The sequence below is a fragment of the Acanthochromis polyacanthus genome, chromosome 13 (genome assembly GCF_021347895.1).
Source record: "Acanthochromis polyacanthus isolate Apoly-LR-REF ecotype Palm Island chromosome 13, KAUST_Apoly_ChrSc, whole genome shotgun sequence".
Lineage (NCBI taxonomy): Eukaryota > Metazoa > Chordata > Actinopteri > Pomacentridae > Acanthochromis > Acanthochromis polyacanthus.
In genome coordinates, this window is record NC_067125.1 from 17352911 (window position 1) to 17373878 (window position 20968).

At 40.7% G+C, this 20968-nt stretch overlaps 1 protein-coding gene across 3 annotated transcripts in view; it reads right to left on the reverse strand.

Annotated features, from left to right (window-relative positions):
- The window catches only part of sphkap (SPHK1 interactor, AKAP domain containing), a 34428-nt gene extending 13822 nt beyond the window's left edge, over window positions 1-20606 (reverse strand). For 2 of the 3 annotated variants that reach the window (XM_022192569.2, XM_022192568.2), the window contains exons 1-3: window positions 20260-20605; window positions 17879-17981; window positions 16448-16558 (exon numbers count right to left, since the gene is read on the reverse strand). In XM_022192569.2, the coding sequence (XP_022048261.1) occupies window positions 16448-16558; window positions 17879-17981; window positions 20260-20294 (249 nt within the window). In that variant the 5' untranslated portion in view covers window positions 20295-20605. Of the gene's footprint in view, window positions 1-16447; window positions 16559-17878; window positions 17982-20259 lie in introns of all 3 variants that reach the window. The other variant, XM_022192567.2, reaches the window with a different exon arrangement.
- Between the last annotated feature and the right edge of the window lie 362 nt (window positions 20607-20968).

Below are 20968 nucleotides of genomic sequence, written 5' to 3' on the forward strand. Positions count from 1 at the left end.
GACGACCTATGTGGTCGTTTTTTGTTTGAGGACAGGCTCCCATATCCGCTCTACCTCCTGCTATCTCCCCCCTCTCTCTCCTCTCTAAACCCATGAAAAAATAAAATATAGTTTCAAATAATCACATTTTGACACACGTCACTGTTTGAAATAATTTCCCTTGAACAACCTGACGGTGCGCTTCATTCATCCTGTCAGACTTCCAAACAGCACTCGAAAGATAGCATATATTCTTTAGGATTTTCATCTTTTTCATTTGTCTGATCTGTATAGAGCTAAGATCTATTCTGAGAAAGCCATGTCAAGGTATGCAAGAAAAAAAGATCCAGCATCGAGATCTATGTATATTCTTTACTATTCCTCCTTTTCCAAGTCATGCTGAGTGCTTTTTGGCTGAAGATTTAAAAGAGAAGGAAAAACACTGCTGCAATAAATAGGTCATTGTACATGTGAGCTGATATTTCACAATAAGGATGTAATTCTGCCAGACTTTGCATATTTTCCTTCCTTTGAAAGACAGCGTGGGTTTGCTCCATCAAAGAGAACACCAAGATTAAAAAGAAGGGACAATATTGGGGAGCAACTGTCTGCAAAGTCAGATTGGATGACTCAAAATGTCCTTCAGCTAAAATGATAATGCGGCACACTCAGAATGGGCCAATTTCCCCCTCACCTTCAGTCTGGTATCCTCCAGTCAAACATAATATTTTCCAAACTATCAAGGCTAATGTGATGAAAATTGCTGCTTGGGAATGGAGTCATTCGAGTATAAAAAATGTTAAGTCAATGACAGCTGACAATGAGAATGCCTGAAAAGGCTTCTCCTGTCTCAAACTGATCAAACTGTGGATTTTTTTCTTTGTCCTGTGCCCTTCATGGACTGCATGTGTCACCTACAACATGTACCTGAATACCAAGAGGCTTTCTCTTTTGATGGCATTCCCCCAATAACAACAGCAATATACTCAGTGAAGAGTAAAAACTGTTTGCTCATTTGCTTGTCTGATGTTCTGATCAGTTTGATGAGGACCTTTTAGTCAGAATAGCTGCTAAATGTCCCAGCACAGGCCTGGGATCTGAGATTATTTCAAACCATTTACTAACTACAAGGACGATGGCCTGACATTGGCACTTGCTGACCAGAGTTGGATTACAAAAGCATTTTAAAATGATGTTTTAGTCATTCTGCAATACATTTTCATCTTATCAAGTTCTGTTTCTGGATGCAGAGTTTGAATTTGGCATCTAACTGAATGTTTTATTCTTTTCCATATCTCAGCAGTAAAACAAGAGGTTTGGCACCTTTGCTCAGAAGCACCTCAGCAATATTCACTTGTGGGATATTGGAAATGATCCCAGGAAAAGCAGCAACGACGCCTTCCCGCGCCTGCCAACACGCCTGCCAACACGCTGCCGGCAGATAACACACAAGCAAAGTCAATCGAGTGATCCACAAATTTGACCTTGAGAGGGGTTGAAGCAATTTAACCCCATCAGACGATGAGAGCCAAGAGGCAGTTGTTCTAAATTCAGGAAGCGGACGACCATCTAGTCATCTGACGGTGATACAAGCCTTGGGACACGCTCTAATTCTATCAGTTTTTCACAGGCGTGGTAGACGGCACAGATACTCCCATCGGCCTGTCCCCGACGGACTGACCACTTCACCATCAGCTGGGGGAAGATAAACGGTGAGAGAAATACTGAGAGGGTGAAAGTAATAGTCTCATGTGATAAAGTGATACCATGGAAGAATAGTGATGCACTCAAGGACTTGGTGCTGCAGATGAGAGTCTTTCTTTCATTTGTTTTAAGTTGAGACAACTACACTGCATGGAGTGTGCATACAGAAACAAGAATCACAACACTGACTAATCACCATTTAAGTTGATATTACCAGCTTGTTAGTTGCTTACTGAACACATTTAGCAGATACAGAGCATAATAGAGCTCATGTTAGCAGCTAAATGTTCTGCTATGTCCACCAGCTACTCGCTCTCTCCTTACTACAACTAGAAACAACATTAGGAAAGCAGTGAGGGTGAATCTAAACAGTAAAGCTGTAGGACAGAAAACCAAAACATGAAGCCTGCGAACCATAAAGGTTCCATAGATTCAGTGGAAATATGAAATAACTGAATATAACAGTGACATCTATCCAACCAAATATCCTCATTTTGACATTTCACAGCAACACAAGATCATGAAACTTCCTGCTTTGCTGCTTAATGTCAACGTAAACCCTGCGAAATTTTCTGATTAGCAGCACATCTGCAAACAGCTTCATGTTGCATGAAAACCCAGGCTGCAGCAGAGATCTGGGTGTCTCTTTATGCATTCTTGCCTCACTCGGTGCTTAACCTGAACAAATTCACAGCTGCGTGCTCTGCGTTGGCTCAGACGGTCAACGTGACACTCAGGGTGACTCTGACCACAACTGCTGATGGGCTGCTGACACCAAAATGGAGAGTAATGACCTGAATGGGAGCAAATCTGGAGGCAGCTTTGGAGGTTGCCAGCAGATAAGTTCGAGCATCGTTTGTAGTTTAAGAGGTTTGACTCTGATTCTTTGAGGGGCAGATGGCTCTGATGACTACAACAGTAAAACCCTGATTTTACATCAATGCACAAGTAAAAATAAGGCAATTATTACAATATTATAACTACTATAACAGACAAAGGAGACATTTTTTTCTGCATTGATTACTTTTACTTTTATTACCGTAGTATATTCTTCTTATATTTATGTACTTTAACATTTTCAATGCAGGGCTTTTACAGTGTGGCAATAATACTTTTATGCATTATATGATCCTACATATCCTTCTGCTGCACATCTATGTACATCAAGGTAAAGACACATTTTAAAAACCTGATTAAATAATATATATTTTACATTTTTTAACAGGAATTTGCATGTTCTTCATGTGCATGCGTAGGTTTCCACCAGGTTCTCCGGCTTCCTCACACAGTCTAAAAACATGCTGAGGTTAATTGATGATTCTAAATTGTCCATAGGTGTGGATGTGAGTGTCATTGTTTGTGTCTATATGTAGCCCTGTGATAGACTGGTGACCTGTCCAGATTGTCTCCTGCCTTCACCCTGAGTTGGCTGGGATAGGCTCCAGCCCCTTACCCCCACCACGACCCTAGAGACGATTAAACGTTGTATAGATGATGGATGGGTGGATGGATGGATGGATGGATGGGTGGATGGATGGATGGATGGACGTTTTTGAACAAGCAAGCAAAGTATTCCTTCAGAATAACTATGCAACCCCTTTGATTAATGTGGTGATGCAGACTACTGTTGTGAGAGGTGTGTGTGAGAGAAGTACTGGCATGATGCTGCAGTGTTTGCCATAAGTGAAAGTAAAGTTATTTTAGTCAGATAAGAACAATAGTTACTGAAAGTCTCTGTGTTCACTGTCACAGAAAAGAAATGAAGAGTTCTTGTTCATGTCATGTTAATACAGCATCCTCCTGCATTCTTCACAGCTCTGTACTACTGATAAACCGTAGCAGCAGATACCGACAAATTAAGTTAAAGATGGGGTAATCATAACCATAGCGACTGTGGTCTCTTTTCTGGTTTAAATTGTTGTGTTTACTTTGGCTACTTTACTGTAACGACAGATTAATCCAATCCTTGTAAAGCATTTCGTAGACTAGCGTTCTGTTAATTAAGGTAAATACTGTATTACAAGCCAACCACACAATTTGCTAATGAAGCCACTTGACAACAGCCTAGTAAGTCAGACGATGCAAAACTCATGGTTTACTATCCCCCTGAACTACAAAGTGTAGACAGAGAAAAACTCTACATATATGTGACATGAAATTGTAATGATTTAAAGAAAAAAAAAACAACCTGAGCTTAAAATTGTGATAATCAAAACGACTTCATTCTACACATCTCATTTAAGAATTTTCTCAAAAATTGCCACTCGAACGAACCAGATTCTCTGAAAAAACTACAAATTCTGCGGTCCTCATTGCCAGTGTGCAGCCATTAGTAACTCAGTTGCGATCAACAATCATGTAACAATTATTCAGGGACTATTTGGCTGAACTGCAGGCTTTGTTACATAAAGTAGATATGCTATGGAAACAAATTTAAAATGTAAGTGTGAAAATATCTATAGTGCATATATAAATAGAGCCAGCAGTTTTTTTCAGTGTTGCTAACACTTGGTAAAATACATGTTAATTGTACATGTTCCAGTTTTTTCTTCAAATTTTGCAAAATAAAACATCAAAGAAATAAAATTTCTGTTGCAATTTGTGGCATCACAGCATTTTTACACAGCAAAAATAGAGAGATTTTTGAGTTCTCTCCACTTCTAGTCATGGTTATGCAATTTCCATAGACATGTCAGACTTTATATCGTAGTGAAAAATGAGCGCAAACTCTCTAGTCATATTTTTACTTGGACAGGAGCAAAAAATGTCCTGCTTGGAGTGCAGAGATTTAAGACAAATGCATTAGGAATCTGGAAGACATGCACACATTTTCTCACAAGACTAATGGCACAGTCAGATAGTGGCAGATATGCAGTAGGTGGAATCAGATTGGAATCAACTATACGTTGGAAGCAGTTCTGAACCCAACCTCTACCAGCAGCAGAGAAGTGAAACATGTTTTACCGTCAATAAAATGAAATGATAGACTTGGTGTTTCTGCAAGGCAACAAGAAGGGCATATTGTCTTGTTCAAAAGGACACAAACACAAAAGAGAACAAGGTTACATGCTGTAGCCCTGCATGTCCTTTCAATGGTAGGGCTTGTTTTTATCAAGAGAAGAAAAAATCCATCTTGACCTCAGAAATTGTACTTTGACAAAGGAACAACAACAAGAAGGACCACTTACTTGCTTTTCCTTGCAGTTGCCATGAAGATGGAGTTTATGATGCTTTTGTTCCACCTCTGATACAGGTAAAAACACCCATAAAAGCAAGTAAGTGGATCTAGAGTTACAACTATTTTGTCAGACCACTACTTCAAGAATGAACTCGCACTTAACTCTGAAGAAAAACACAGACGTGAGGTCCTAAAAAAAGATATGGAGGGAATCATAACACCCACTGAGTTCGGTGCAGTGAACTCAGCAAACTTCACTTTCTGATGAAAACTTTCTGGCACGATTGAAATTGCTCCAAAAAAATTTGCTCCTTTATTTTGAGATGGTGGAAATACAGCATGTGAGTGTGCAGATAAGATGACACACAGACAGAAATCGTGCCACATGAGTATTAGCCATCATAGCAAACAGGAATGAACTTTTGTCTGATCATGTCATGGTATAATACTGTTCTCATCTTGCGTAGTGGGTTCATTATTTGACTGCACTCTGTCCTTATATTGGTGCAGTAAACGACTCAATCTATTCCAAGGCTACAGTCCAGCTTCAGGAATGATTATGTCACTTTTGTGCTTATTTATGCTCGGGCCCAACAGCCAGCTTCAGCTACAGTACGTTATTATTCGAGGTACAGCGTGTGAGCGTCCAAACCCCCAACAATACAGACAGACACACATATGCACAAGGGTTCGATTGTCCATACTTATTTATGCAGAAAATCCTATTTGCTTCCTGTCAGGCTGGCAGATTTCTTTCTTTTTTGCAACACACTCACAGACAGAGCTTGTGCAGATACTTAGTCACAGCTTCAGTCTAACATTATGTGCACAGACGTGGTCAATATAAGAAACCATTACAAAAATTTAGCCTCCTTTGTCCATCAAAGCTTGGTTTCTCCTCAGCATTCCCCTCTCTCTGTTCACTACTCTGATCCTCCCACACACAGCTGCTGCTCTCGGTCCTTCTGTCTCCCTTTTTTTCCCTTTAACTGTGGCTCCTTTTTCATGACTTCAAAAAATGTAAGTATTTTTTGTCACACTGAATATATTCTTTTATATACTTTATGCCTGTTTATGCTGCGGTCTTTAATACCAAACACAACATTTAAATAAGGTTGTTTGTGAGAATTGCTGAAGTAATAACTGCAGTTTTGGCAGCAAGTGAATCAGTTATAAGCTATGTTTAGGACCCTTCATGTAGATTTGGGTTTCTAATGATCAGAAAATCAAGTTTTATTATATTATTGTCTTCTGTGGGTATCCTTAAATAACAGATTTGAGACACATTTCCATTTCCCATAGAAGTGTCTAAACTCAAAAATGAGTTCATTCTCACACCAACATCACAAAACTGAACATGTATTGTAACGTGTTTTGACTTGTCTCAGTAGCTGCCAACTTTAATTATAATCCATTTAAAGTGTAAGGTAATTTAGTTGAAATTTGGGGCAAAACAACATCAAGGTTAAGCGATGCTGCCATAATAATTTTGTGATGCAACCCACAAGCTGCAGAGTGCTGGTGTGGAGTCCAGACAGGCATCTTGTTCACACAGACTGGTGACTGTAAACAGCCTTTTCTGTGTTCATACATTTAAGTAAATGCTGATATAATGCATAACATCAACTGTCCACGTAGCATGAAAGGAAAGCCCCCATGATGAAATTATACATTTTGTCCATTGAGGTTTTCCATGCTTTTATCTCTGACTGAGCTGCTTCCTATTTATTTGGTAATTTGTCTCAAGAATTTCACCGCCAAAAGTAGAAAAAAAACACAATTCTCCAAGCCAGATGTGAAAACTGTGTGCACCTCGTCAACAGCTGTGCCCTTCTGCACTTCTTCAAACACACACAGGTTCACACCGTCGATGTTTGACTGAGTTGCTCAGCTTGGAGCCCGAGGCTGAAGAGAACATCAGGCAGCAAAGACTGTCCTGGTTCTTCTCACTAAATGAATAATATGAATATGTTATGGAAAATGTCAGAAACAGGGAATGTACATTGTAACATCTCTGGTGGGTACATACAGTCCAAACCCGTGCCGGGATGACAAATGTACACATTCACCAGAGGATCATATATTTACCAGTAAATACGGACTCAAGTGTGTTAATAGGTTCATGCACAAGAACAAAAATCTTTAAATGACTGTGATGAAAACGGCTAACAGCAGGCTGTGAACAGGCCCTGCGTAGCGGATGCTGAATAGCTCCTGTGTCTTTGAAATGCATAAATTTTAATGTGCTGTTTACACATTTGGGGAAGTGCAAAGATGTGTTTTCAGTCACAATGTTTTCCACAATGTATTAATGCAAGCGCCATCCTGAGAATGCTCTTGCTTTATCTTGAGAGGAGAGTTCTTTAACTATGCATCAGCTTTTGAGTTTAGTCACTATTCCACTCTAGCAGCTAATCTCATGTTCTAGTGGTCACTACAATAGAAGTTATTTTCCTTTGAACAAATAAAATGTAATTATGCTGTGCTTGCACGAGGGAAAATTTGTCTCTAGCCACTGTGGCTAAAGTGCTAGAATTTTGTTTAGCCACATTTAGCTACACTTTTTCAGTATCTGTACTCCGGCGCGCAAAGTTGTGGACAAAAGACAAGACAGTTGAGGACATCATCTTGGGCTTTGGGAAATACTGATACAATATATTTAATATATTTTTCACCCTTTTCTGACAGTCTATAGAACAAATAATTAATCACTCAATTGAGAAATGAATGGACAGATTGAAAAACAATGAAATGACCAATTAATTACCAGCCAAATAGCAGCTGAAGGCCTGAATAGCAATAATACAGGAAGAAAAAACGCATGGGTTAACAAGATGGGATGCACAAGGACCAGGGGATTGGGGATGAGGGAAGTGTGTGTGTGTGTGTGTGTGTGTGTGTGTGTGTGTGTGTGTGTGTGTGTGTGTGTGTGTGTGTGTGTGTGTGTGTGTGTGTGTGTGTGTGTGAGGGATGTTTATGGAAATGGAGTAAGCCAGGTGCAGAGAGCGAGAGCTGTAGTCCGAATCGTGTAGTGTAGTGTGCATCTATTAATGATCGGAAGCATTCGGGTCGTTCTGGTTATACTCGGTAGCGCTCTTCAGTAAAGGAGACGCGGTTTGTTATTTTCTTTGATTATCGCTCGGCAAATTATGAAAAAGTTGAAAGTTAACCCTTTTTTGTGTACACTGGTAGAAAAGCTTGCAGTATTTCTAACTTCCAGTGTGTACATTCTGTTTCTGGTCACTGACTAAATCCATAAAAACTTACTGTAGGCAACACAGTGACAAGTTGTAATACTGTAGTAATTCAATCATGGACATTGAACTGAAGATGGAACACAAAAAAATCCCACCCTCTGAGTTGACATGACTAGTTCTTCAGGTTTGTTAGATCTACAACCCTCTAAGTCTGACTCCACGTTTTGAAACATCCTGATAAGTCTTCCAGCAAACAATATAACACCATATGGACATGTTACCAAGGGGGAAAACACACTTGTTTAGGGCAAATTAACAGCTTCATTATCATTCACTCATATGCAGATATGAGCACCTATATGTCCTTCTCATTAGACTCCACTGTCGCTATTGTTTCAGGGAAAGTATCACGGTTCAAAATACATTTTTGCATTTTTAAAATGTGGTGTGTTTAAGGTAAGTAGGACATTAAGTTGTTCCTCAAAGGTTTAGTGACACATTGAGGATATATAAGAAGAAATTGAATATAGTGTTCATAATTAAGCTGTCATTTGTGTACAATCATCTTAAATCAGAAAAATTGTATTTTTGTTACCTTAGAATAAGCCCTTCATATTTACAGGGGAAGCAGGTCCTCTTCCACAGAATCCACTGTATTGCATCGTCATCTTCATACAATAACCCAGAATAGACAACCCAAACACTGGCCCGAGAGAGGGCCTTTCACATTTTCACCAGACACCTTGGATTGTGCTACGTGCTTAGAATGGGATAATGAAGAGTAAGTCGTAAGGTTGCAATCTGCAAACCAAGAAGCCAGAAGCCTCTAAATCCTACCAGCCTTTAATGAAGAGACAAGGTTTTACCCTGAAACCTTTCAATGGCTGGCTGATGCATAAAATTCCACATCTCCAAATCATCTGACTGCACAGTGGGCAAACTCCCAGCTACAACAGAGACAGCACCACCTTACCTAAACAGTGCTGTGTCCAAACTATTCAGTATGTTTAGCAGAGGCTGTCCCATCAATATTACCACTAACCTGCTCTTAAGATTGGATTACCAACCACAGTGGGAAACCACATCAGCTGCACTTTCAGGGCTCTTAAAAGCTTCAGTTTCACTGTGTGCCAACACATTACATTGTGGTAATTTGACTAATGTCTTTATTTGGTCATATATAGGGAATTAGCACAGTTTAAAAGAACAGCAAATGGTAGGAGTAAACACATACCATATAGCTGCAATGTCTTCAGTTAGATTCCAGCCAGAAACCTCTGGTGTACATCTCATCTATCACCCTCTCGCTCTTTGCTGTCAGTACCTGCACCTTCAACTGTCCAGTAAAGAAAAAAATGCTACTGTATAATATTCAAAAAAGGGGGAGGTTGAGCCGCATATTCTGATATAGAACATACTCTTAAATCAATCAAAATATCTCAAACCAATTTAGGAAGAGGTATGAGAATAACTTGTGTGCTTCAAGTAATCCATCTGCCTGCACCAGAGACTCATCTATGAATTTCCCTTTCTTACATTTACCCCATTGTTTGTCCACAGGTATTCACTTCTAATGAAAGTGTACTTCAGGAGGCCTCAGCTTTGCACCAGTGACTGTAGGCAGTTAAAATGGGAGTCAGTCTAAAGCAGAAGTTGAAAGAAGAGCTTTAGGTTGGATTTAGAAGGAAGGAGTGGGTTTCTCTCTTCCACCTCTGAGCCTGCTGTAAGTCAGCGCTCCTGCCACGGCTGATGGCATATTTATCCTGTTCTCCCACTCCAGGCCAGGAAGGGACAGGTCAGGACACACTACCTGAGTGTGAAGTGTTTGAATGTGGTGATGAATGGATGACTCTCCTCCAGGGACTACAGTTCAAAGCAGGAAGACAGATGGGACAGAAGAATGGACAATGTTTAGGAGAGACTCTGCAGACCCACTTGTAATTCTTCTACTTGTATAGTTTTGGGCAAAAACCAGCTTTCTTACATTTGAAAACAAGCGTGATTCTTGGCAGCAGCAATTTAATACAGTATATGCTGACTTCTGCTCTTTTCCATTTTACTTTACACAAGTTTTCCCTAGTTTTCATTGTTAATTTGGCCTTTTTGTCCATCATAATGTCTTTTATCGCCCAACTTGTATAACTTAAATGAATACATCAATGCATGGAAATACAACAATGTAAATCTGCTTCACAGAAATCGGGTAACTATTTGCATAGCAAATAGAAAAATAAATGGTGCTGTCTCGCTTTTCAAAATGCTCACCCTGTAAAACTACTCAAGGGTCTGATGAAATTCAGCGTGACTATCACAGTAACATGACACTTCTCTCTGACTTCATGCATTTAAACATGAGTGAATGATCAAAGGTGACAACATGATCCAGCCAGAGGTAGGCGATAGAGCGAAAACACAGAAAATCCTAAGCTTTAATCTTTTATTTAGCTCACAGTTTTTGGCCTTCTGTGCTCACTAGTTTGACCTTTTTCCTATTCCTCAATACAGGAACACTTTTTTCCCCCATTTTCACTCTCCCATAAAAACATTTTTTAGAAAATGTTACCTCATTTAAACCAGTGTGAGTATCAAAGTCAAAGGACAGCAAAAATAGATTTTTAAGTAGTCAGCTTTTAGTAAAAACTATTCTATTTCTAATCTTTAACCAATCCCACAGTCCTGCAAGAAATGCACTTTTTAGCGTTCATGGTTTTCTGATTCCTTCATTCATTCTGTTTGCATCAATGCTTATTGTCTCACTCTTTTCTGTTTTCCCACACTTTGTACCTTCCTGTACAGTTCAGGCCAGGACAGAAGAATTTATTTCTCTCACAGTGTCATCAATAGTGAGCTCCTGTCTGACTGATTGGCTGCGTAAACCACTGAGAAGCTGAACGGCGAATTGAGAGTCGGAGGAGCAATTTGTCACGTCAAAGTCCGAGAGCGATGCTGCGGGAGGATGGGACACATCTGTTCGCACTCACATTAAAGTTCCATCTGATTCATAGAAAACAGACACAGAGTAAAGAAAATAAATGACCATTGTCTCATTTATACAAAAATGGGAAGATGGAGCTGCTTAGTTTTCACATTATACAGGAAAATGAAGATACAACTGGCTACGTAATGCACAAACTCAGGTAGAAGTTTGAGAAGTAGCGTTTTCTGCAGACACAAGTGATGAGTGATGTCTTTGTTTTCAACCTGACACTCACCACAAATAGCATTTCAAGCAAAAACTGACGAGGAAAAAGTCATAAATAAATTTACAGTACAGGATTACTTGGCCTCCAGTTCCACTGTGAGGAACCTTAGAGTTACCTCTGATTAGGAAGTGTAGTTTCACCCCAACATAAAGCAAGTCTCTAGGATGGTCTTCATTCGCCTGAGTAAGGCAGACTATTATAATTGCTTACTATCAGAACATCCCAATATTTCTTTGAAAAACCTCCAGATGATCCAAAATGCTGCAGCCAGACTTCTGACAGGAACCAGTAATAGAGATAATTTTCTCCCATATTAGCTTCTCTTGATTGACTCTATAAAATCAGGAACAGAATTCAGAATCCCTCTCTCACATATAAAAAAGCCCCATCTTATCTCAAAGACATAACTGTAGCATATCATCCAGACAGAGCCCTTCACTCTCAGACTGCAGGTTTATTTGTGGTTCCCAGAGTTTCCAGAGGTGGAATGGGAGGCAGAGTCTTCAGTTTTCAGCTCCTCTGTTGTGGCATCAGCTCCCAGTTTGAATTTGGAAGGCAGATACCTACTCTACTTTTAAGATTAGGCCTAAAACGTTCCTCTTTGATAAAGCTGATACTTTGGGCTGCTCAGGATTGCCTGAACCATCTCTTAGTATTCCTGCTGTAGGCCTAGACTGCTGGGGGAATACCCAAGATGCCTGAAGCCACTCTACTCTGCTTTCCTCCCCTTCATTCTGCACGCATTATATGTGACTATTTCATGTCACAAAACTAACTTTGCGTCTTATCTCTCCAAGAGTTTGTGTTTTGTCCTCTCCGCAGGTGTCTCTGGATGTGGAGCTACACGTCACTGATCCACAGTTGTCAGTCTCACTAACCTCCCCAGACTTTGTTCTCTTTTGTGTTGCTTGGCTGTTTTCCATCTGCCATCCTGTTCACTCGCCTCTTTATTTACCCTTACCCCAACCATTCAAGGCAGATGGCTGCCCTCCCTAAGCCTTGGTTCTGCCAGAATGTTTTTTTTGGCTTGCTTAAAGGGAACCCAAAAGAAACTTTAGATTTGTTGAGTTTCCTTGGACACATTATGTAAGGTCTTTACCTTACTAAATAGCACACCTTTAGATGTCTGTAGATAATGTATGTTGTGAAATGCCCTTCGTAACTTAAATTAACCTGAACATGATTCTATCTAGTGGCCATTGGGATGTTTAGAGAGATATACAGGTCATCTGCTCTCTAAAAATCTGAGATTTAACAAATGACAACTGTATTTTGTTCTGCATAAACACCTGACTCTCACTGATGAGAGAGGCCATTGATGACAGTCGCTCCAACAGAAGAAATCTCAATGAAATATGAAGCTATTCTGAGAAGATTTCAGATGAATACTCGCACAGTTGTCTGAGTCTTGTGTATGTCCTGTTCCGGAGAAAGCTGCTTGTGTCTGGAGGATTCAGGAACATTTAATTCAGCATGCATCTGCTCACACTTATGAAGTGTGACATGACTGTGTGAGAATGGTGCTCTTTGCTAAATTACTGCTATTCCTACTGCTGTTACCTTGGTAATGATTACCAAAGAGTGGAGGCATCTATAAGGGAGGAGTATGGGAAAAATGTTATCATACCTTTGTATGTTATTGGCATTTATTTTACATAAAACAGAGTTGCTCAGCCCATGCCAGAGAGAAATAAAAATTGGGAGTAATGATTTAGCGGTAAGGGCAAACTGTATGGTTTTAATGGCATTTTTCAGAAAAGGTTTGACAGCCCTGATGTAGTTTGCTGCATTTAAGCACCATTTTGTTTCCTACAAAATTCTATTAAAGAATAACTAGGATATTAACTGAGACCCCTCCAGAAGTATCACTAAAACAAGTTTACAGCCATGACAGCTGTGTGAGACTACACATAAGAGTAGCAGAGCTTTGAGCTAAATGCTTAACGGATCATGATGACAACATCATAGTTCAGGGTTTGCCATGTTCGCCATCAAAATTAAGCAAGTTAGCAAAACAGTGCTGAACACAGCTGAGACAACTGAGCTTGGAGATTATCGTTGGTTTTTGTAGGCTTAGGTTCATTGATCACGAACCAAAGTAATGGGAAAAACTGAAATTATGACTCAATGACGATGCTAGAGGGAAACCTCAGGGATGATCAAAGTTATTACAGTCCATCCTGAGGGGGATATGTATGTTTCTACCAAATATCATTGCAATCAGTCCAGTAGCTGCTGGGAAATTTCAGTCGGGGCCAAATTGGATTTCTGAATAGCCAACCGACAGTGCAAATCTAAGCGCGCTCTTAAAAATCATCTGTTAGTGTCTAGAGAAATGGATTATCACTTGCAGCAGGAGAATTTATTAGGGACTGTTCACTACTCTATGAATAGCAATCTGATAGACTGTTGGTCTTGCAATCAAACTTAGATCAAAGAGTTGAGGCTCTGATCAGTAAGATGGAGGCCATGAATTAGAAACAGTGCTGCACAGACATATAAAATACATGAAAATGTAATTTGAGAATAGCAATTAAAAAAGAAAAACAACAGCAAAGAAGGAAGCACTGGAGGTACATTGCAGATGAAGGTGAGAAAATTAATTTTGCCCCCGAGGACCTTAAATGTAGACACATCACTGGGCTATCACCACAGCGTTGATGTCATTGTGACTAAGAAACAGCTGATGTTATTAGAGCAAACAGATGATGTACTTTCTTTAATGAGTCCCACGCACAGCTGAGATTGTGAAACTCCTTGGCTTGATGCGTTGGTAAGATATTTTATTTATCTTGTTGATCTAGTTTGTATCATTCAATAACTACTGCTGTAAAATTTAACAGATACACTTGAAGGATCAAATGCCTGTCATTCCTCAACAAACATCAAATGAGCGCCTTTTAGCCACTGACAGATGTGAATCCTCAATGTAATTCATGCTCAGCTTACAATTTCAAATGAAGGACTGATCAAAGGTGATGCATCCCAAAAGGGTGACAGCGAGGATGAAGCATGTGTGTCCGTAACAGCTAAAAGCCTTGTATTTTCTAAAGTCCCAAGTCCTTGCTTGAACAACCAACAGTGTTTTCAGTAACCGAGCATCAGTTAGTGTCATTATTCACTTCTTGCCACAAAACATATCCCACCACTGGATCTGTTTAGAAGGCATGACAACAAGAAAGAGAAAGGTAAAATGCTGCTGCAGTCTTGGATGAAGTTAAAGCAAATGGTACAAGCCAGTATTCATAAAGGTGACAATTTAAAATGATATATAGTGAGTTAATGGATACAGAAATGAGCCTAAAGCCAAAACGACAGTAGCTGGAATCATAAAATCTGATTACAAGATGTAAAAGAGTCTGTCTCTCTATGTCACTTCAAATAACCATCATAATTTCATAAATTGTACTTGGGCTAAATCCATCCCAGCATGCAGTGAACAGAAGGCAAAGACAGCCTGACAGTGGCTCATTAACAACCACACAAAATGTTCTGGGATAGAAACAATGAAGTGGCATTTAAAATTGTACTTTCCTTACAATGTGCACAGAGCACAGCAGAGGCATGTCAACCTAAACTCAGGAGGCAGACTAAATATGGTGGTATACCTCTTTAGGTTATGTATGTAGTTTGGCTCATGTGTGCTGCTGATCATTATTAATAATCTTGAATTTAGTTATTTTGACAATGAAATAGGAAGTCAAATAAATCAAGCAATTTTTACATGAAGCCATTTGATTCAAATATAAAGGCCAAAATAAATGTCATTGTGAGAATATCATGTGGAAGGAAGAACTACTGCCAGAAACGCTGCTGGTTAGCATGTATGAGAAACCGTAAACAAGTCGAGCACAAAGGTAAATGCAATTAAAATAAATAGATTAAACCATTGTGTACAGTTGTGCAGTTTGCTGTCAGAAAAGCCTAATTCAATGGCCATTGACCATTCTGTCTATTGCAGTCAGTGTGAATAAATTAACGCAACACAGATGCATTTACTACACAAAATCAGTTGCTTTTAATAGTTTGATTATCAAACCTGAAAACAGACTAAAATTTGCATAGATTGTTACACCTATTCAAAGAAAATCTTCTGGTATATTTCAAGCAGCAAACTACTCAAGAGAAACAATATTCCATTTGTAAAAAAGAAAATTCACTTCCAATTCATATTCAAAGTGCCTCTCAGTGAGAGATAAAATTAAACAAAAATCAACATCAGCAGCTGCTAATAACATCACAGGTAATATTGATTTAAACTGAAGAATTAACTAATAGTTACTTAAGGTGGTATTTCTCCTCTATCTGCTGAGTCTCTAGCCAGGCACTGCTAGTACTATAACTGCAGGCTGAAAAATGGCACTTCACTGCCCTCTCTGGGTGAAGGGTTCAACAGAAATGTGCTTTGTTGCACCGAATTTCAGCTAAAGTAAATCTCTACTTCGCTGCAATGAGCCGAAAAGTTAAACTGCTGGTAATCAGCAAAAACAGGACATCCAGCTGCTACTGTGTCGCTATTTAAAACGCTGCAGTAGAGCTGCGAGGTGGCCAGCTGTGACGGACTGTCGCTACACTGGGAATCACAGATGTTCAGGTGTCTTTACATATAAGATTTCTCCACCTTTCCCAGTAACTCCTCAGACAAGTTGTTGTTTCACATTAAGTCAGAGAAATACTGGGAATACAGAAATCTATTAGGAGTATTACAGGTCTCAATCCTGTTTGTTTTTTTTCGCTGCAGACAGTTAAAATCTTAGAAACAGGAGAACAGTGCATTAACATTATCTCTCTATAGATAGAAGTAAGGCAAAGTAACATCCTTCCGATGCATTATTTAGTCACGTCAATACAGCTTGCTGTGTTGGACATCAGTTTCGTCAGCACAATACAGAAGTTTTGAGACGCACCAAACCTCATGAGCAAACCTGTCAACTAACAAGCAGCAAGGAAAGCAGCCAACAACCTGCTGCAAAAACAATCTTTCTGTGCCTGAAAGCCACTCAGTGGAAGCAGATTGAAAACGGAGCCATTTTTAGATGTCATGTCGCATCATTTCTGCCTTTAATTACAAACTGTTTCCACAAACATGCCTCCTGCAGCTTGCAAATTGTTCACTACAATTGACTTGGTCCAGCTTTGTTGCCAGAACGGTACGCGTGTTTCATCATTCACAGGATGCTACTCACCATGGTGCAGCTGCCCTCCATGTCGTCATCCAGCAGGCCCAGTCGACACAGAGCTTTCTCATTTCTCAGCCAGTACTCGGACGAGTCCAGCACGCTGTTGCTGCACAGTACCTGCAGCACACAGACAAATCCTGCTCAGATACAGTAGCATAGAAAACACAGCATCCACAAACACACATGGAGCGTACGACTCCACACACGCCTTCATTCACTTTCATCTGTCACACTGTGTGTTCCCCATTCACAATGGTGGGATCAATTGACCTTTCTCCAGAACCTTTATTTCAGGCTAAGTGTCCGCAGCACAGAATCAATAATCTGTCAGCTAACCAAACACTGTGTATTATATATGCGACAGTTATAGTCTCCTCCCTGGAGCCACATTTTAATGAAGCCTTTAGGATGAAACGGTCACAGCTGTTTTGGTGAGTGACAAACAAGCATCTTGCCGTCTGACATATTTGTATGTCCTGGACTGTTGACTTAGCTGTTCGAAAAACCAGCCAATTAAAATAATGTGAAACGATGAAACTAAAGATTCCCTTGGTGCTTATGAAAGTAATGGGGTTTGGCCATATGATATATTTATTTATCTATCAAAGAAGATGGAGTGCAAACACTGCCTTTTAAAACACTTTGTTCTACAGCTGATTAAAGATCAAAATCACATTATAAATAAATGTTTCTTATGCATCTACTTTACATATAGCACCTGCCTGTGTGTTGTTCATTCTCGCTGTGTATTTTTAGTGACAAATCATGCCCCCTTATGGCTGCCCCCTCTGGAATAGACCATCTGTGCAGGCCTTCGGCCAGGTAAAGGTGACGTAGACTCAGCTGATCTCACTGGGAGCGATCATATCAGAGCTGCTGGCACAGGTCAGCAGAGCCTGAGGCCCACTTAAAAGAAAGACATCACATTGACTCGTGTCTCTACAGGACACTCGAGCAGAAGTCAGTTAATATCATGAACAGAAAGGGAAATTAGGAACACACACCAGCAAGCTCACCTGCACACACGGTACATAGTACATTAGTGTACAGTCAGACACACACGCATACAAATAAACCTGCACACACATTGAAAGGAAATTCAATCTAGCCTCCACCTCAGCCCACTGATCTGTACTATTTCCCCTCCTGTCTCTCTGGCACTGGGAGATGATAAATCTACTGGGCTGACCTGAGGGCCTGGCTGTTCCTCTTATTACACAACCTCTGGGTGTCACTGGCACCCAGGAGGAGGAAATGAAAATTCCTTGCACTGCTGCAAACACACAAACAGATAAAGTGGTGGGAAGGAAAATATGACAGACAGGTACGGAGGCACGGAGGAAAAAAACTAAATGTAGGAAGTGAATGACAAGTGGTCACTGAGCAGACAGACAGACAGACACGCAAGAAAAACACATCAGACGGTGTCATTCTTACCTTCTTACAGGCGCTGATGGACGAAGCAATGGTGCTCTCCGTGTTGCCTCCCTCCACCTCCACTGCCTCCGAGCCTTCAAACATGGCAGATGACTGGAAGTTACTGTGAGGCAAAAGGGCACAAAGTTGACTTTGTCAGACCAAGTTCTCGTCAGACGTTGAACAGTCCCTTTTTAAAAATCTGGAATGAGTAAGGACCGCTTATCCCCACTCTGACAGGAGCAACCCATTGGCTGTCACATTTGCTCAGACTGTTGTAGAGCTCTGGCACTTTTCCAGTGAGTTACCCAGGCAGCCATTGTCAGACAGGAGAAGTATTTCAATATTCGGTGTTAAGTAAATTCATAGAGAAGCAAGGCAGGATTAAAAACTATTTTGCATGCCAGCGTTTGCGCTTAAGAAAATGTACCAATTTTATGCCAAAGTGACATCCACCATTTAGTGAAGACTTTGAAGTGTTAGTGTTTGGAGCCTTTTTTCACATTTTATGAGAGACCATGTATGGGATGGTTTCTCTCTCTCTGCACAGTCCAGTCAGACATCTGCATGAGAGCAAAACCAACTGCAGCTTTTTGCAGAAGGCTATCAAGGTGTTCAAGAGACCCTCAGCCTGTTTTCCAATTTCTGAATCAGGCAACAGACTCGTATTGCACAAACGCTGTATCCAACCAAAGCACTTAGGTGTCTAAACATCACAGAAACTGTGACAAATCCTGTAATTTGACTTTGACAGTAGCTGCGATGGAGGATTGGAGCAGGACAAACAGTAGAAATACGGCAGGTGACCTTCATTTGGTGCACAAGAGAAAAATATATTCAACAAACTGTATTGATGGGGATGTCTGTCAGACTACAGTGAGTGGAAAAACAACACAGCAAACTAAAAAAAAATGCAGAGAGGCATCATTATCCTCTGTGCATGCTTTCCCTGAGATAAGCCAAATCGAAGCTTATCTGGAATGGCATTAATGAGGATCAATTTGGAAAATGAAGAGGCTGGGGATGCATATTTAAATAGAAACAGCTGTTTTTTCCCCTTTTTTTCTATAATCCACATATTTCAAAGCAAATTAAAAGCATTCCATGTTAACAGCCTCCAGGGATGACACAACAGTATCTATTTGCAGTTGATGGACATGCCTAATGTAAATAATTGTGTCACAGGCAAAAGTGAGTTTGCTGTGGAGGAAAAAGAAAGAAAGATAGTGTGCTGGAGATAAGTGGATATGATGTGCTTTAAATAGGCTGCTGTATCTGCAAGGAACACATCAAAACAGCTCTACAACACACACGCACGTACACACACACACACACACACACACACACACACACACACACACACACACACACACAGATAGAGAGAGACAGACGATCCTGCGGTGAATATATCAGACGCATGCAGTGCTAAAATGGAAGTGAGGGACACTGTAAAGAAAAAAAAACCTTAATAAACCCATCAGCTGCAATTTTCATGCAACCTCAGGGAGATTTGCGCAGAAGACTGGGAGAAGACCCGCAGAATAGATTTGTCATGCGCGACCTCCTTTTCTAATCTTTGCGCTTAACGACCTTTCCATCACGACACGGGGATGACTGACAGGCTGGTGCGCTCTCCTGCTCCAGGAGCCCCAGGTACCCAGCAGGCATCAGGCTGATGTGAAGACACAATTAACCCCAGAAATGTCTCCTTTTTAGACACCTCAGTCATTTGTAATTGACTGGGAAAGCATGAGTGGTCCAGGACTCCAGGCTTCAGAGACAAACACTGCAACTTTTGATGGTGGCCCTCAGATTTCACTGCTTTGGATAAACTGAATGAAACAGCCGATATGACAAGAGAGACTGCAGGAGCCTTTAAATGTAGCTTTAATTTGCATCAAATAGTCTAGAAGGAATAAAAGGAGGGCACTAAAGCTCATTTTAAAAGTGTGGGAAATTGAACATTTCCGTGAAAAACGTGAGTGCTGTCACTGCCGCACGTTTCCATCAGTCAGAACAGCCAAGCTGAAACATCTTGTTTACTGCCACAACACTGTCAGCAGCCTGCGTGTGAAAGCTGCCTCACTGCATGGAGAGTGCGCTTTCCCAACACTAAACACAAACTGCACGGTCTGAAAATCAAAATGGCATGGCGCACTACGTTCCGGTGCTTTTGCTAAAGCGTCAAGAAAACTACACCTTTAAAGACTGTTACAAATATTACAGCTGATCCATGCATGAAATACTGCAGGAAAAACATCCCAGTTTTACCACAGATGCAACAAAAACACGATAAAGTCCGAGTATCAGACATGCAATTGATGTGCCTGTGGAGACGCGATGATTGTGTTTGGAAATACGCGTCTATGTGCTCATTTATTTTGAAATAACCAGATTCTCACCTCGGCGTTTTCAGAAGGCACTTTGCGCCTGCCATTCTGTCCAAAATACTCCTTTACCGGTGTTAATATTTCCTCTGAGGGAGCAGGAGGAGCGGGAGAGCTACAGCGGAGCGCTTCGACGCGTAATTGTCCCCGGGACGCTCTCCGGTCCAGATGCGCATTCCCGACCGTGCAGTGAAGGAATCCCAGACTGTTTTTACCGGACACCGGAGGAGGGTTGAGATGAACGGAGAACCCGCGGAATCAGCAGCAGGAGCAGCAGATGTCTGGCTGCTCTGCGCGTCCGTCCGCCAAGTGCCGAGCAAAAGCGCACCAAACCCGCATGGATCAAACGTAATGAGCTGCACGACGCAGGCACGCGCATGGACATGGGCCGTGCACGAGCATGTTGACACACGTGCATGTGTAGAAACAGAAACAGGCGCACATGTACGTAGTGTTTTGTCACTATGAACCTGTTATCAGGCATTTTGGAGCAGATGTAGACCATTTAGCTTGACTTATTGATTGACTTTATTGAAAGAAAAGACAGGCAAGTGGGCAACACTGACTTGAATTTTCATTGTTGTGCATGGGTAAAGTTGTTTTTAGTGACTGTGAGAGCAAAATCATGTTTATCAAGCAATGGGCCAACATGAAAAAGACTTCTGTTGTGGCTAATGGTTTCCAACCAGTGTTCTTGTAAGGGACTCATGTCTGTTGTTAAAGT